Source organism: Myodes glareolus, chromosome 1, assembly GCF_982192425.1.
Source record: "Myodes glareolus chromosome 1, mMyoGla1.1, whole genome shotgun sequence".
Taxonomy (NCBI): Eukaryota; Metazoa; Chordata; class Mammalia; order Rodentia; family Cricetidae; genus Myodes; species Myodes glareolus.
The window spans coordinates 67,416,339-67,432,756 of NC_142026.1; the positions used below are offsets into that span (position 1 = coordinate 67,416,339).

General features: G+C 47.0%; 1 protein-coding gene across 3 annotated transcripts; it reads left to right on the top strand.

Moving 5' to 3' along the window:
- Nucleotides 1-276: 276 nt before the first annotated feature.
- Nucleotides 277-15,993, top strand: C5ar2 (complement C5a receptor 2). 3 transcript variants are annotated; one of them, XM_048431699.3, is made up of 2 exons: nucleotides 277-486; nucleotides 12,068-15,993. In XM_048431699.3, exon 2 carries the CDS (start codon nucleotides 12,083-12,085, stop codon nucleotides 13,109-13,111), a length of 1,029 nt encoding a protein of 342 aa, XP_048287656.2. In that variant the 5' UTR covers nucleotides 277-486; nucleotides 12,068-12,082; the 3' UTR covers nucleotides 13,112-15,993. The 3 variants fall into 3 exon arrangements, with proteins under 3 accessions (XP_048287656.2, XP_048287654.2, XP_048287653.2); XM_048431697.3 differs by lacking the exon at nucleotides 277-486 and adding an exon at nucleotides 3,227-3,415; XM_048431696.3 differs by lacking the exon at nucleotides 277-486 and adding an exon at nucleotides 7,394-7,674.
- Nucleotides 15,994-16,418: the final 425 nt, after the last annotated feature.

The following is a 16,418-nucleotide window of genomic DNA, read 5'->3' on the forward strand; positions in this document are numbered from 1 at the left end:
TAAAAAATCTCTCCCAAAAGATCTGGACATACAACAGATCATGGTCATAGAGGGGATCCAGGTGGTAACCCCAGGCAACTGGGGGTTAACCATCCCTGACCCAAACAGAAGTTGGCAGAGTGTCCAGGGGATTGCCAAACATGTGGCCTGTGGAATCTGCTCTGTCAACAGGGCTTGGAAGGGGAAGTGACCAGGAAAGGAAGTGGGCTAAGAGCTTGGTGGCCTCTGTTGTGTATTCTCTCCTCCCCCAGTCCCATCCTTCTGCACACTTCGGTTCTGCACACCCATCTGCTCTTCAGATGCAGTGCTGCAAAGTCTGGGGCCTTCCCTTGTTCTGGTGATCTCTGGGAGCCTCAGAGGAAGCTATTGCACGGTGTTAGAGTCTTCTGGCATGAAACATGAGGCGCTGGGAGAGGGTACAGTGAGGAAAGTGCTTGCTATTCAAGCAAAAGGACATGAGTTCCAGTCCCAGAGTCTGAGTACAAGGTAGGCACAGTGGCGTGCACTTGTAGCCTTGGCACAGGGGAGGTGGATCGCTAGGGCTTGCAGCTGGTCTAGGCTGATCCCATGGAGAGTCCCTGTCTCAAAAACCAAGGTGGGAGGAAAGGAGGGCCTAGAAAGGTGGTTCAAAGGTGTGTGCCACCGTGCCCAGTAGCAAGTGTTCTTAATAGCTGTAGCTCCACCTTCTGTGTATATATTTTATTAATCTATCTAAGATAATATTTTGATATGTGATCAGCACAAAAATATCCTTGAGTCTGAGCGTGTGACTCTGTGTAGAGCCCCTTCCTAGAATCCCCCAGTGAGGGGGTGGAGTGTGGCTCAGTGGTAGAGCCCCTGCCTAGAATCCCCCAGTGTATTGATTACTTTCCTAGCCCCAATCCTAGTGAGGGATTGGGGGTATGGCTCAGTGGTAGAGCCCCTGCCTAGAATCCCCCAGTGTATTGATTACTTTCCTAGGCTGTAATAATATCATGACCAAGAGCAATTTATGGGAGAAAGGGTTAATTTGCCTGGTGGTTCTAGAGGGTTAATCAATAAAACGAGAAGCCATGGTAGCCGGCAGCTGGAGCAGTAAGCTGGTTGATCACATTTTCACCCACAGACTATAGAGAAAGGATTCAGGAAGTGAGGTAAGAATATAAAAACCCCCAGAGCCCACCCTCAGTGACCCACTTCCTCTGCGAGGCTCCACTTTCTAAAGTTCCATAATCTCCTCAAGCAGCACCAACAACTGGTCAAATAGAAGGGCTTACGTGTAACATTCCTTCTTCAGTTACTAACAGGCAGTGAGGAGCTTGGTGGCCAGGGGTAGAGACAAAAAATTTGAGGACCTAGTGGAGGAAATATATATATATATATATATATATATGAAACCACCAAGTGTTTTCAGTTATACCCTTAAAATCCAGGACCTCAGTGTAGTATGGAGGAGCTCTACCACTGAGCCACACCCCAGCCCTCACTGGGGGATTCTAGGCAGGGGCTCTACCACTGAGCCACACCCCCAGCCCCTCACTGGGGGATTCTAGGCAGGGGCTCTACCACTGAGCCACACCCCCAGCCCCTCACTGAGGGATTCTAAGCAAATACCCTAAAGTTGAGCCAGACTTCAAGACTTCTATCATCTTGGCACATTTATTGACCAGATAAGTTCCCCTGAAATTCTCCTGGAGGTGTAGGGAACACACAGGGGCCTCTCAGGATGAGAGAGGCCTCAATCAGATCACAGAGTTTGCAGCTCTTGACTCAGAAGCAGCTTCCTCTAACAACATGACTTAACATTCCAAATACCGACAGAAGAATTCATGACCACATCCCCTTAAGGTCTTAAGCATGGCTAGGAGAGAGAAATATGACCATCAAAAACTGCTGAGTGAAGAGATTCCAACGTTAGGGTTGAGGCCATTTCTTCATCATCATCATCTTCTTCTTCTTCTTCTTCTTCTTCTTCTTCTTCTTCTTCTTCTTCTTCTTCTTCTTTTTTCAAGATAGAATTTCGCTGTGAAGCATTGGAACTTGCTCTGTAGACCAGGTTGACCTTGAACTCACAGATCCAACTATCTCTGCCTCCCGAATGGTGGAACTAAAGACCTGAGCCACCACCACCTGGTGAGGCTTAGCATCTTAAGCCTCAACCATGTGTGTGGGTGTGTATTTAAAGATAGGGGAAGTTGAGGCAGGCAAATCTGTAAGTTTGAGGTCATCACGGGCTACAATATAAGATCCTGTCTCAAAAGAAGACAAAACCAAAAACAGCCACCACGGTCAACTTCTTTTTTTGTTGTTACTACCTTTTTCTTTTAAGTCTGCATGCACACAGGCCTGAGAGTTACAGCTAGCGTATGAAGGTCAGAGAACAACCTTAATCCTAGACCTTCAACTTCTACTTTGTTTGGGACAGTCTCTTGTTGCTTGCAGTGGCAGAGGTCAGGCTAGCTGGGCCCACATGTTTCCAGGGATTCTCCTGTCTCCCCTGACTATCTCCCTCTATGAATGCTGGAATTACATGCATGTAATCCTGCACTTGACTTTTATGTGGGTTAGAAATTCAACTTAGGTCCCCATGCGTGTGTGACAAGCATGTTCCCACCTACCCATCTCTGGCTCTGTCTGTATTCTGCAACAGTGCCTTGCTGTATAGACCAGACAGGTCTCCAGCTTGAGATTTTCCTTGCCTCTACCTCCAGAGTGCTGGGATGACAAGTGTGTTCTCTCACGCCTGCTATGTCTGCATACCTGCAGGTGAAAAACCCGAGGCCCAGAAAGGGGACAGGACTTGCAATTTTAGGTTCCATGGAAGCCTCGGGCCTGGGCTTGACTTCTTGATCTTTCTGAGTTGGGTTAACACTGGACTATCTTCCTCAGAACGTTTGAGGAAAGAAAAATCTTTTAAGAGTCTGTAGCTCAGGCAGCAGAGGCAAAGATGAGAGCAGGAGGGTCAGCTGGCAGCTAGTGTTTACTGTGGGATCTTAGGGGCCCTTCAGGGCAGAGGGTGGGTGGGAGGTAGTTTCAAAGATAGCCCTCTAGACCTTGTGGTTTACAGTCCACACAGATCTGGCTTCCAGGAAGCTGATGACGGTGAGACTAAGGGTGGAGACACTGTCCAGCTCTCCTTTTCCAACCTTTCTGTCTGTGGTTTAATCTGTGACTCACAGGGGAGGGGGGGGGGACAAATATTCCCCTGAGGCTGGGAGGAGGCCACGCCCCTTTTTCCTGGTTTAGGTTTAATAGGGCCCTCCGAGAATCCCATAGGATCCAGGGAAACAGAGTGCTGAGACTCACCACAGCTACGGCTGAGACCGGCCAGCTCCTGCCCCTGGTGGAGAGACCCTGGGCCTCCCAGCAGCTGCTGTGGCCTGATCTTGCGCTTGTAAGCAGCATTTGGCTAATTTGAGACCAGTTGGAAGAGAAGGTAAGGAAGAGGCATGAGAGAGGGTGAGAGGAGTGGAGAGTTTCACAATTTTGGCTTCCTAGAAGCATTCACTTTAAAACCTTGAGTCAGAATTAGAATTCCAGATGGATATTTGATTTTTTTTTTTCTGAGACACGCTCTCATGTTGCCCAGGCTGACCTCAAACTCACTCCTGTGACCAAGGATGATCTTAAAGGCGCGATTGTCCTGCCTTACCTGAGTGCGGGATTGCAGGCATGCGCTGTGGTACTCAGTTGACGGGGGCTTGGGATAGCACAGCAGCTCTCTACCACACCCACAGCCCTCCAGATAGAAATTATCCTCGCGGCTCGGGAAAACACGTCAGGGCGCCAGATACGTGCTACTAGCTAAGTCAGCCCAGTAAAAGATAAGATAGGTAACTGTTCCGTCACGTTCTGCAGTGCAGGATACCCTGGTCTTCAGGGATCCCCAGGTTGGGGCCAGTCCTCCTAAAGTCAGTGTGTCTGGCGAGCAAGCCCTCGCCATACTCCATGTTCCTGTTTCCTTGGACAGCAAGGGTCACTTTTAGCCAAAGGTGAATTTACACAGGTACGTGTAGGTGTGCGTGGGTGGTAACTAGACAGCTCGGAGCTTCTGGTAAACGGAGCACATTCCGTAAGAGTGTTACCTGAGTCCGTTTCCAGCGTCAGAATATTGCCAGTCTGATTCTTATTTCTAACACAGAAGCACTCTCCTCACATTTTTGTTTTATTTTTTTTCTTTATAAGTATTTAATTATTGGGCGGTGGTGGTGCATGCCTTTAATCCCAGCACTCAGGAGGCAGAAGCAGGCAGATCTCTGTGAGTTCGAGGTCTACAAGAGCTAGTTCCAGGATAGGCTCCAAAGCTACAGAGAAACCCTGTCTTGAAAAACAAAACAAAACAAAACAAAGTTATTTTATGGTTTTTATTGTATTACTTTTTTCCTTTAAAAGTATTGTACGATTCTCAGATATTTTCTTTTAATTTTTTAAATAATGATTTGGTCGTGTGTAGCCGGGTGGTGGTGGTGCAAACCCTTAATCCCAACACTTGGGAGGCGGAGGCAGGTGGATCTCTGTAAGTCTGAGACCAGCCTGGTCTACGGAGTGAGTTCCAGGGCAGCCAGGGGGTACACAAAGAAACCCTGTCTTGGAAAAAAAAAGTTTGTGTGTATAGCGGCTCGAGTGTGCACCTTCCCTTCTTTCCGAATTGCCCTTATTTATTTATTGCATTGCACATGGTCATGTGTACCACAACCTGCATAAAGAACCAGAGGACAGCCCACTGTCAGCTGTGTCCTTCTGCCACGTGTGTCCCAGGAATCGAACTCAGGCCAGCAGGCTTGCAGGATGAGCACTTTATCCACCCAGCCATCTCTCTCAGACCCTAAGCTGCTCCTTTACCTCCTTAATTTGTTCTTTCTCTCACCAAATACCATATGAACTCTAGGAGTTTTCTAGATGCCAGAAACACACTGGAGCAAGCCTATACTGGGTGGAGCCCACACTGGGTGGAGCCCAAGTTCTGGGAAAGGGATAATTATAATGCCCATGTCTAAGACAGTCAGGACAGTCATTTCTGAAACATAATGCATGCACAGTGAACATCAGCACTCTCTTTCTCTTTTCTGGATACAGGATCTCCTGTGACCCAGTTGGCCTCAAATTCAAATGCTGTGGTTACGGGAATGTGCCATCCGGTCCAGTTTATGTGGTGCCGGGAAACACTCTTCCAGCTGACTCGTGCCCTTAGCCTTACTTTCTGGTTTTCAGAAACAGGGTTTCATGGTATAACCTAAGCTGGCGTGGAACTTTGTATGTAGACCAAACTGGCCTCACACTCACGGTAATCCTCCTGCCTCAGTCTTCTAAGTGCTGAGATTTCAGAAAGCATCCCATGCCCAGGTTTTCCTATTTTATTGCATTTTTGCATACAAAATAGCATGTTTCATTATATATATATATACATACATACATATATATATGTATATTTGCTCTGATTAGATATCTATATATATTTAGATTTGCTCTGATTCACCCCCACTGACCTCTCTTATCAGCTCCAGGAAATCTGACTCCCTCTTCTGGTGCCCTCAGGTGTCATATACTTAAACAGACACACACGCGGGTATTCATGAATAAAAATTAAAAACATAAGTCATGTGTGGTAGACCAAGCTTTTAACCCCAGCACTCAGGAAGCAGAGGTAGGCAGATCTCTGTCAGTTTGAGGTCAGTCAGTTTACATAGTAAAATTCCAGGCCAGTCAGTGGTACACGGTGGGACCTTGTCTCAAAAACAAAAAACAAAACAAAAAACAAAAAACAACAAAGTAGCAATTTGTGGGCCAAGATGACTCAGTAGGTAAATGTACTTGTTGGGAAGCCTGCCAACCCCTGCCAACTGGTGTTTGATTCCAGGACTCCACTTGGTGAGTGGAGAATCCTGACTCGTTCCAAGTGTCTTCTGACCTTCACTGTGAGCTGTACCATGCAAGCATGCTTGTGCAAGCTGTGTACACACAAGAGCATACACACAAATAAGTAAATACATATGTTACTTATGTAAAAGCAATGGAAATACTATTTTATGTATAGTGTATGGAATCAAACAACTACAGCTGATTTATTGTAAAAAACAACAATATAGTTGGACAGTGGTGCGCACCTTTAATACCAGCACTTGGGAGGCAGAGGTAGGTGGACCTCTCTGAGTTCGAGGCCACCCTGGTCTACAGAGCTAAGTAGGCTATAATGAGAAACCCTGTCTCAAAACAAAACAAAACAAGACAGCAAAGCCACTGGGTACATAGTGTCCATTTGTAATCTGAGCACCAGAGGGTGTATACCAAGGTCTCTTGTGCTTCCTGGCCCATTTGTTGATCCAGTTGGCAAACTTGAGGCTCAGTGAGACACTCTGTTTCAGGAAAATGGAAAGTCTGAGAAGACAGCTCTGTCTTGTCAGTGGTAGAGCACTGAGTTAAGTGGTGCTCTATGAGAGAGAGAGAGAGAGAGAGAGAGAGAGAGAGAGAGAGAGAGAGAGACTATGCTGGGAATCATCCCTGTTTCTGTTTACAGATGAAATACCACAGTTTCTAAGTACAGAAACTGTCCTGGAATGTTATCAGCAATAGCTGTGCAAGGTGGAGCCAGAGAAGGGAAGAGAGGCTGTGTATATACGTGATAACAGCAGCTAATATACACAGACACACAGACACACACACACAAACACGGATACACACGCACAGACACACACACACAGACACACACAGACACACACAGACAGACACAGAGACAGACACAGAGACACATACACAAACACAGACACACACACACACGCAGACACAGATACACACACAGACACACAAACACAGATACACACACAGAGACACACACAAACACAGACACACACATGCAGACACAGATACACACACAGAGACACAAACACACAACACAGACACATACACAGACAGGCACACAGATATACACACAGACACAGACAGGCACACAGACAGACACAGACACACATAGACAGACACACACACAGACAGACACAGACACACATAGACACACACACAGACAGACACAGACACACAGACAAAGCACAGATACACACAGACAGACACAGACACACATAGACACACACACAGGCAGACACAGACACACACACAGACAAAGACAGGCACACACACAAACACAAACAGGCACATAGACACACACACAGACAGACACACACACAGACAGACACACACAGACAAAGACAGACACAGACACACATAGACAGACACACACACACAAACACAGACACACACAGACAGACACAGACACACAGACAAAACACAGATACACACAGACAGACACAGACAAACACACACACACAAACACAGACACACACACAAACACAGACACATACAGACAGACACAGACACACAGACAAAACACAGACACACACACACAAACACAGACACATACAGACAGACACAGACACACAGACAAAACACAGACACACACACACAAACACAGACACATACAGACAGACACAGACACACAGACAAAACACAGATACACACAGACAGACACAGACAAACACACACACAGACAGACACACACACACAAACACAGACAGACAGACAGACAGACAGACAGACACAGACACAGACACAGACACACACCTGATGCTTGCTGCAGACCAGCACTGTGGCAGTCATTTTCTCCAGGGCAGATCTATTGCATACATTGAATATTCCCAGCTCTCTAAGGTGGGTTATTTGATTATTCCCTTTTACAGACTGAAGCACAGAGAGGTTAGGCTACCCGCTGAAGGTCACAGAGCTGTTGAACCTTTGAGTGTTTTGTTCTTTTGTTACGTTTTTGTATTGCTTATTTTGTTTTGTTTTTTGGAGACAGGGTCTGACCTTATAGCACACACAGGTTGGCCTTAAACATGGCATTCCTCCTGCCTCATCCTCTAGTGCTGGATGGCAGGTGAGTTTTTAAAAGTCAGATACAGTTTGCTTTGAAGAATGGAAAAATATTCAGAAAAATGGCTTGACCTCATAAGCTGGCTGGGTACCTGGCCGAGCTGGAAGTGTCCCAACTTCCGCTGTGTCCTTCCTGTTTTGACAGTGTTGGTTGAGGTCTGGGCAGTGCCAGACAACCCATAAAAGTGAGCTGAGAGCGTCAGGTTCTAGCCACTCTGAATTGGGGCTGAGTGGCCCCTCCCTCCTAGGTCTTCCCCAGTGCACTTTGTATCATTTCTGTGTTTCTTTTTCTTTTTGACTTTGGATGGCAGCCATGGCTGGCTCTGTCCATATCCTCCTCTGGGACCCACGTCACCAGTTTGGTAGGATCTCAGCATTAATGCATAAGAAACACAGATATAGCCAGGTGGTCGTGGTGCATACCTTTAATCCCAGCACTTGAGAGGCAAAGGCAAGTTCAAGTCCAGTGTGGTGTACAGAGTGGGTTCCAGGACAGCCAGGGCTACACAGAGAAACCCTGTCCTCATCATTCAACTATTATCACTTGGAAAATACTGCAAATTTCTTGTTTGTGCCTTGGCTCCTTGGTTTTCCCCCAAAGTCATAATAGTTGGTCCAGGGCCACAGAGTGTATGAGGCTGCGTAGTTTCCTATCTGGAGACAGTAATATTTTGGGACTTGGGCCTAGGAACATTTAGTCTGTGCCTCAGTCAACTGTAGACCAGTTTAAGAAGACCATATCAAACGGAGATACGATGTTGGAAGATGTTTGGGGTCATGCTTGGAACATACACAAAATGCTCAGTGTATGGCGCCTTCTGGTGTGCTAAACTATTGTTGCTGGATCAGGTCATTTTGTTGCTGTTTTTAAATTTTAAAATGATTTTTAAATTTTTTTGTGTGTCTGTGCACCTGAGTACATGTACCCACAGAGTCCTGGAGAGGGTGTCTGCCCCTGGAACTAGAGCTACAGAGCTTCCCAGCGCCCCCTGCAGGAGCCGTAGTTAAGAGCACTTGCTGCTCTTGCAGGAGACCCTAGGTTTAGTTCCCAGCAAACCTTAAGGTGGCTCACAACTGTCTGGAACTGTCTAGGGGATCCAATGTCTTCTTTTGACCTCCATGGACACCGGGCATGCATGTGGCACACACACATGTAGAAAAACACTGATGCAAATTAAATAAATAAATCTAAAAAAATACCCCAAACAAACGACAATAACAACAACAACAAAAACCAATTAAAATGGGGGGTTAGGATAGGAGCTGGAGAGATGGTTCGGTTGTGAGCTGCCACAGAACCTGGCTCCTCTACAATAGCAACAAGTGCTCTTAACCGTGGAGCCGTCTCTCCAGCTCCTCCCTCTTTAACACAGCGTCTCATTAGAGTGTGGGCTAGGGTGACTTTGAACCGCCTACACCTCCCACAAGCTGCATTTACAGGAAGGCAAGACTAACAGTGCTCCACCGAGATAGCATTTTGTTACGTGAGCCCTAATTGGCCTAATAATCATTGTGTAGCCAAGTTGGCTTGGAACACACGGCAATCCTCCTGCCTCGCATACTGAGCGCTGAGATTACAGGTGCATGACCTCACGCCTGACTTGTTCTCACTTCTCCCTTTTCTTTCTCGCCAGCTCCGCTTCAGCCTCACCGCCTTGCTATTCCTTGAACACAGCGGTCAGGCTTTATTTCATGCTAGGTCCTCATCATCTCCCTCAATCCTTTTAGCTTCTGCGCAAACGCTCCCTTCCTTTACCATCTGTGTGCAGTTCCCCCGGAGCCCCCTTCTCTGGGATTGTTTTCTCCCTACGTGAGGCCGGGTCTCGTGAAGCCCAGGCTAGTCTGTAACCATACAGCCCAGGCTGGCCTTTATACGTCCTCATCATTCAACTATTATCCCTTGGAAAATACTGCAGATTTCTTGTTTGCGCCTTGGCTCCTTGGGTTTCCCCATTGGAATATCAGTTGCAAGCAGACAGATTTTGGCCTGTGCCTCAGTCCTTGGACAGACACCCAGAACAACAACAAAATTGCTCGAGAGCTGGGCGTGGTAGTGCACCCTTAAAATCTAAGCACTCGGGAATTAGAAGCAGAAGGACCAGAAGTTCATAGTCATCCTTGGCTACCCAGCATATGTGGAACTACCCTGGGCTACATGAAAACCTTCAAAAACAAAACAAAACAGAAAGTACCCATGGGCTGTGTTTGTGAATAGATAAACCATAGGGAATGCAACATTCCGTTCTTCCTAAGTGTTTCCAATGTTAATATTATTGAAGTAATTGCTCCAGATGGATTTTGTTGTTATTTTTAAGAATTTATTACTGGCTTTATCCACTGAGCCCATAAGCATGCTATCATGCCTTGCTCGCCTTTTCTTTCTTTTTTCCTTCCTTCCCTTCCCTTCCCTTCCCTTCCCTTCCCTTCCCTTCCCTTCCCTTCCCTTCCCTTCCCTTCCCTTCCCTTCCTTCCTTCCTTCCTTCCTTCCTTCCTTCCTTCCTTCCTTCCTTCCTTCCTTTCTTTTTTGAGGCAGGGTTTCTCTGTGTAGCCCTGGCTGGCACTCATTTTGTAGACCAGATTGGCCTTGCACTCACTGAGATTCACCTGCCTCTGCCTCCCAAGTGCTGGGATTAAAGGCGCATGCTGCCACTGCTCAGTTGCTGCTGCTGTTGCTTCTTCTTCTTCTTCTTCTTCTTCTTCTTCTTCTTCTTCTTCTTCTTCTTCTTCTTCTTCTTCTTCTCTCTCCTTCTCCTTCTCCTTCTCCTTCTCCTTCTCCTTCTCCTTCTCCTTCTCCTTCTTCTTCACCTTCTTCTTTTTTGTTTTTCTTGATGAGTTTTAATTTTTGAATTCTAAGAGCTTGGTGTTCTAAGGCATTAGCATTCAGGATCTATATGTTCTAATCTGTCAATGCGTTCTAAAACTGCACCTTAGCCATCCAAGACAGGCATGAGCTAGGATTCTAGTGTTTCAAGGAATCGTTTAGGTTTCCATCAATCAGATACCCAGTGAGGGGTTGGAGGTGTATCTCAGTGGTAGGGCTCCTGCCTGGAACCTGTCTGGGACCTGGCTTCAGTCCCAGCACTTTGTGGTGTATAAAAGGTTATGTACTAGAATTTCAAGGTGTATATGAGTCTCAGCATTTCTGGAATTCTAGTTCTCTTACTTGCTGGAATCTCAGTTTGCTGTTCTCATATTCTGGAATTTCACATGCTAATGAGATAATTCTTTCTCTCTTAATAGTTTCTTTTCCTGTGATGAAGTAATTCACAGCTGGATGTGGTGGCACACTTTTTTTTCTTTTTATCCCAGTCCTGTGAGTTCTGTGAGTTTGGGGCTTTCCTGGTCTACATAAAATACTGTGCAAAGGCTACTTAAAGGAGAAGGTATTTATTCTGGCTCACAGTGTCAATGTCTGGTCCACTGTGGAGGGAAAGTCAAGGCAACAGGAGCTTGAAGTAGCTGACCACATCAAAACCAGTCAAGAAGCACTAGTGAGCTAGGCTGTGTCGGAGGTGTACGCCTTTAATTCCAGCACTTGGGAGGCAGAGGCAGGCAGATCTCTGTGAGTTCGAGGCCAGCCTGGTCTACAGAGCAAGTTCCAGAACAGCCAGAGCTATACAGAGAAACTCTGTCTCAAACAAAACAAAAAAGAAACACTTGGGAAGAATGTATGCCACTTCCCAGAACATTTTTCCATTCATTTAAAAAAATCCCTATTTTTAGTGTGTGTGTGTGTGTGTGTGTGTGTGTGTGTGTGTGTGTGTACATGTATGTGGAGGTTAGAGGATAACCTGGAGAGTTAGTTCTCTTTCACCATGTGGGTCTCATGGACGTTGAACTCAGATCATCAGGCTTTGGTTGCAGCACCTTCCCTCGCTGAGTCGTCGTTCTGGCCCCCTTAGGATCCCAGCTGGGTCCTTTCCACAATTAACATGGGTCTTCCCATATCAGTTAGCACAACAAAGACTGACCCCATCTCCTAGATGCTTCCAGAATCTGTTAAGTTGCCAGTTGACAATAAGTATCACAGAATGCAGGCACCCTGGAGTTCAGGCACCCTAACATCACAGCCCTGGACTCTCCAGTATGGTGTCGCTGGGCCAGCCCGGCCCCAGAAGAGCAGGGCTCTTGAAGTTTTCCCACTAACTTGTTGCCTGTCTGTCTCCTGCAGGTATCTGGGGCCAGGATGATGAACCATACCACCAGCTACCAAGATGATTATGAATATGATTATGACCTTTACCATGACCTTCCGGACGTTCCCGTAGACTGCCCGACTGGCGATTGCTTATCTAGTGATGGCTACCTCATAGCCTTGGTTCTTCTGTATGCAGCCATCTTCCTGGTGGGTGTGCCAGGCAACATCTTGGTGGCTTGGGTGACCTGGAAAGAGTCCCGCCACAGGCTTGGGGCCTCTTGGTTCCTGCACCTGGCCGTAGCTGACTTGCTTTGCTGTGTGTCTCTGCCCTTCCTGGCTGTGCCCATCGCCCAGAAGGGTCACTGGCCGTATGGGGCAGCAGGCTGCTGGCTGTTGCCCTCGGTCACCGTCCTGTCTATGTACGCCAGTGTGCTGCTCTTGACTGCCCTCAGCGCTGACCTCTTCCTACTGGCTTTCAGGCCCTCCTGGAAGATTGCTCATCACCGGACACTCGGGGTGCGAGTGGCCCAGGTCTCTTCCTGGATGCTGGCCCTGGTGCTAACAGTGCCCTCTGCAGTCTACCGTAGGCTGCATCAGGAGCATTTCCCTCCACGGCTTATGTGTGGCATAGACTATGGGCGATCTGTCGCAGCAGAGGCCACCATCACTGCGGTTCGATTTCTCTTTGGCTTCCTGGGGCCATTGGTGTTCATGGCCAGTTGCCACGGCATCCTCCAATGGCAACTGACCCGACGTCACTGGCCACTGGGCACAGCTGTCGTGGTTGGCTTTTTCATCTGCTGGACCCCTTACCACATCCTGAAGGTCATAATTGCAGTGGCTGCGCCGTTCTCCTTGCTCCTTGCCCGGGTCTTGGAGGCTGAGCCTCTGATTTCAGGCCTGGCCCTTGCTCACAGTGCTCTCAATCCCATAATGTTTTTGTATTTTGGAAGGAAACAACTCCGCCAGTCACTCCAGGCTGCATGCCACTGGGCCCTGAGGGATCCACAGGATGAGGAAAGTGTGGTGAGCAAGGTATCCACCAGCCATGAGGTGATGTCTGAGATGGCCGTGTAGTCAAGAGGGATTTGAATTTCCTAGGCCATTTCGTAATCGGGCAGCTTCAGGCACAGCTGGATCCAGGAGCTCCGCGACAGTTTCTGTTCTTCATTCAATAAACATTCATTGTGCACTGGTTTGTGCAAGGCCCTGGTCTACAGGTGCTGGGTGTGGCAGTGGCCTGAACCAATTCTTGCCCCCAGGAACCAGCACTTTGTAGAGGAAGACAGATAGGAAGCTTTTGAAGGACTGTGGAATATGTCAAGGGTGAGGTGTTTCATAGACCCTAAAGAGGGCCCCACACCTACACAAAAGTTGGGTATGGCAGCACGCCTATAAACCCAGCACTGAGGGAATACATGGTTCCTGGCCGGGGGGAGGGTGGGGTCTAGCCTGTCTAGCTCAACAAGAAGCTCCAGTGAGAGACCCGTCTCAAGAACAGAGTGAAGCAGGCATGGTGGCTACACCTTTAATGATAACGTTTGGGGGCAGAGGCAGGTGATCTCTGTGAGTTTTAGGCTATCCTGATCTACATAGTGAGTTCCAGGTGAGGAGCACCAGATGAAGATATCCAAACTTGACTGTAGGTTAACCCCCCATACACACACGTGTGTGCACACAGGCACACGCAAGGTGGGGCAGCCTAGGTCAGCCAGGCCAGCACCTTGAGAAAAAGGTTATGACTGAGCCAAAATCTGAATAATGGAGAGAGGATCCACATTTAAATCTGGGTAGCTGTTCCAAGCAGGCAGAGCAAGTGCAAAAGTCTTGCCCCTGGTGCCTCCTCCAAGAAGCCCTCCCTGACTTGCATCCCACCCAGGGACAAGGGCTCCTCCTATCTTACAGTCTCTTTAACACAAATGCCCAGATACATTATAAATTCCCCAAAGGTGAGAACTGGACTTACTCCGTCTTTTAAACTGTCGTCTTATGTTTAGTTGTTTACTGTGTCAGGAAGGGGTGGGGTAATGTGGTTGGAGGACGACTCCTTCCATCATGTTGGTACTGAGGATCGAACTCAGGTCGTCAGGCTTGGCTGCAAGCACCTTTACCTGCTGAGCCACCCCACCAACCCCAACCTCCTCAGTCTTATCTCATCCTATGACTGAGAAATTACTGGATTTTCTCTGTCTCAATTCTAACTTTTTCAACTACTCTGTGGGCTCCTTGATGTTGGCAGTGCCTTTTTGTGTTAGTTTGTTTTGAAGATCTTTAAGCAATTTTATTTAAAAAAAATGTCATATAGGTATATATTGTACATTGAGCAGATCCCCACCCCTACCCAAGGTTTACAGGATTTAACACCTATGATGTACTGTGTCCACCAACTCTCCTCCACAAATCCTTGGTTTTGTCTTTGGTTATCTTTTCTTTTTTTTTTGAGACAGGGTCTCATATAGCCCAGGTTGACTTTGAACTTGATATGTAGCTAAGGATGACCTTCAACATTTCCTGAGTGCTGGGATTACAGTCCTGCACCATCACATCTGATTTATGTGGTGCTGAGGATCAAACCCAGGGATTCATTCATGCTAGGCAAGCACTCTACCAACTCAACCACTTCCTTGGTTCTGCACCAGGGATTCCAGGCAGATTCCCCAGCATTCAGCCATGCTTCCAACATGCTTCCCCTTCACTGGGGGATTCTAGGCAGATGTCCTTGTACTGAGCTCCACCCCTTGACCTCTTTGAATGATGTAGACAGCTGTCTGCAAAGTTCAAAGAATTTCTGGTAATTTACTGGGATCAGGGAGCCTTTTCAGAAGGTCTTTTCCATTTTTTATAAGACACATTTAAATTCTTTGATCTTAAGTAATGAAGAACTTTCATGACAGCTTCCAAATGTATTTCTGTGCATTTATACATAAAATCTCTTGATGTTAAGGATACTGGCTGTTGCTTAATGTAAACGTTCTCTCGCCCAGACTATATGTAATCATCTCTCCAAATTGAAACAAGAAATAATCCTTAAGAGTCAGGGAGTAAACAACCCACAAGTCTCAGGGTGTTCCTGAAACTGAGTACACACACCAGGTCCCATCTTTTCCAAGTATTCTAGTCTTCTTTCTGCTACTGTGATAAAGCACTCTGGCCAAAAGCAATTCAGAGAGGGACAATGTTTATATGGCTTACACTTCCAGACCATAATCCATGATTGACAGAAGTCAGGGCAGGAATTCGAATACAGGAACCATGGAGAAAGATTATCTGTTTGCTAGCTCTTTGCTCATGCTCAGGAGACTTTCTGATACAGCCCAGGGTCAACTGCCCAAGGATGGTGCCCCCTACAGTGAACTCAGCCCTCTCACATTGATTAAGATCATCTCTTCCAGACACAGCCACGGGCCAGTCTGAAGGAGGCAATTCTTCAGCTGTGGTTCCCTCTAGACAGATGAACTAGGACAACAAGCTTATATAAACAGTGAGGGCTGCTGAGATCTCTCTGGCCTGGGTCTCTGTCTGTGAGCTGTGCAGGGAGCCTCAGGGTTCTCGCCTTCACAAACCGTCACTCATGCTGGGGCCATCCTCCTGTGATGCAGGTTCACCGAGTTGGACTTCAGTGGTGTCCTTACTTTGGGCTGTCATCAGTTCCCCATCTGGAGTGAGAAGACGTTTGCTCACGTCTCCTCAGCTATAGTGACACACCATATGATTTCTGTTTATGTGTATGGACGTGTTGGTGTGTAAAGTCTTTGTGCAGGCACAGGTGTGTGCGGAGGTTCACAGTGGGTGTCTTCCTCTAGCATTCTTTAACTTACAAAAAAAAAATAAATTTTGGGGTTGGAGATTTAGTTCGGTGGTACAGTGCTTGCCTAGTAAGCACAAGGTCCTGGGTTTGGTCCTCAACTCCAGAAAAAAAAAGACAAAATAACAAATAAAAAAATCTTTTAAAATTTTTATTTTATGTACATTGGTGTTCTGACTATATATATCTGTGTGAGGGTGTTGGATCTCTTGAAACTGGAGTTACAGACAGTTGTGAGCTGCCATGAGGGTGCTGGAAATTGAACCTGGGTGTTTTGGAAGGGCAATTGCTGCTCTTAACTACTGAGCCATCTCTCCATCGCCCCCAAGATAATTTTTTATATTTATTTATCAGTGTGTGTGTGTGTGTGTGTGGTGATATGCCACCAACACTGTAGTACGAAAAGGACAACTTTGAGGAGCTGGTTCTCTTCTGCCATTCTGTGGGTCTCAGGAATTGAGTTCAGGTCATCAGGTTTACCTGCAAGTTCTTGAGAGCCATCTTGCCAGCCCTCTGCCTTATGTTTTGACCATCTCTCCAAGAACTTGGAGCTCACTGATTCAGCTAGACTGCTTGAAA

Bases quoted from the DNA above. Each gene is read 5' to 3' on its own strand.
- C5ar2 (XM_048431696.3), top strand. From the start codon at position 7,591: ATGCTTGCTGCAGACCAGCACTGTGGCAGTCATTTTCTCCAGGGCAGA. The intron at 7,675-12,067 runs GTGGGTTATTTG...TGTCTCCTGCAG, and splicing joins AATATTCCCAGCTCTCTAAG to GTATCTGGGGCCAGGATGAT.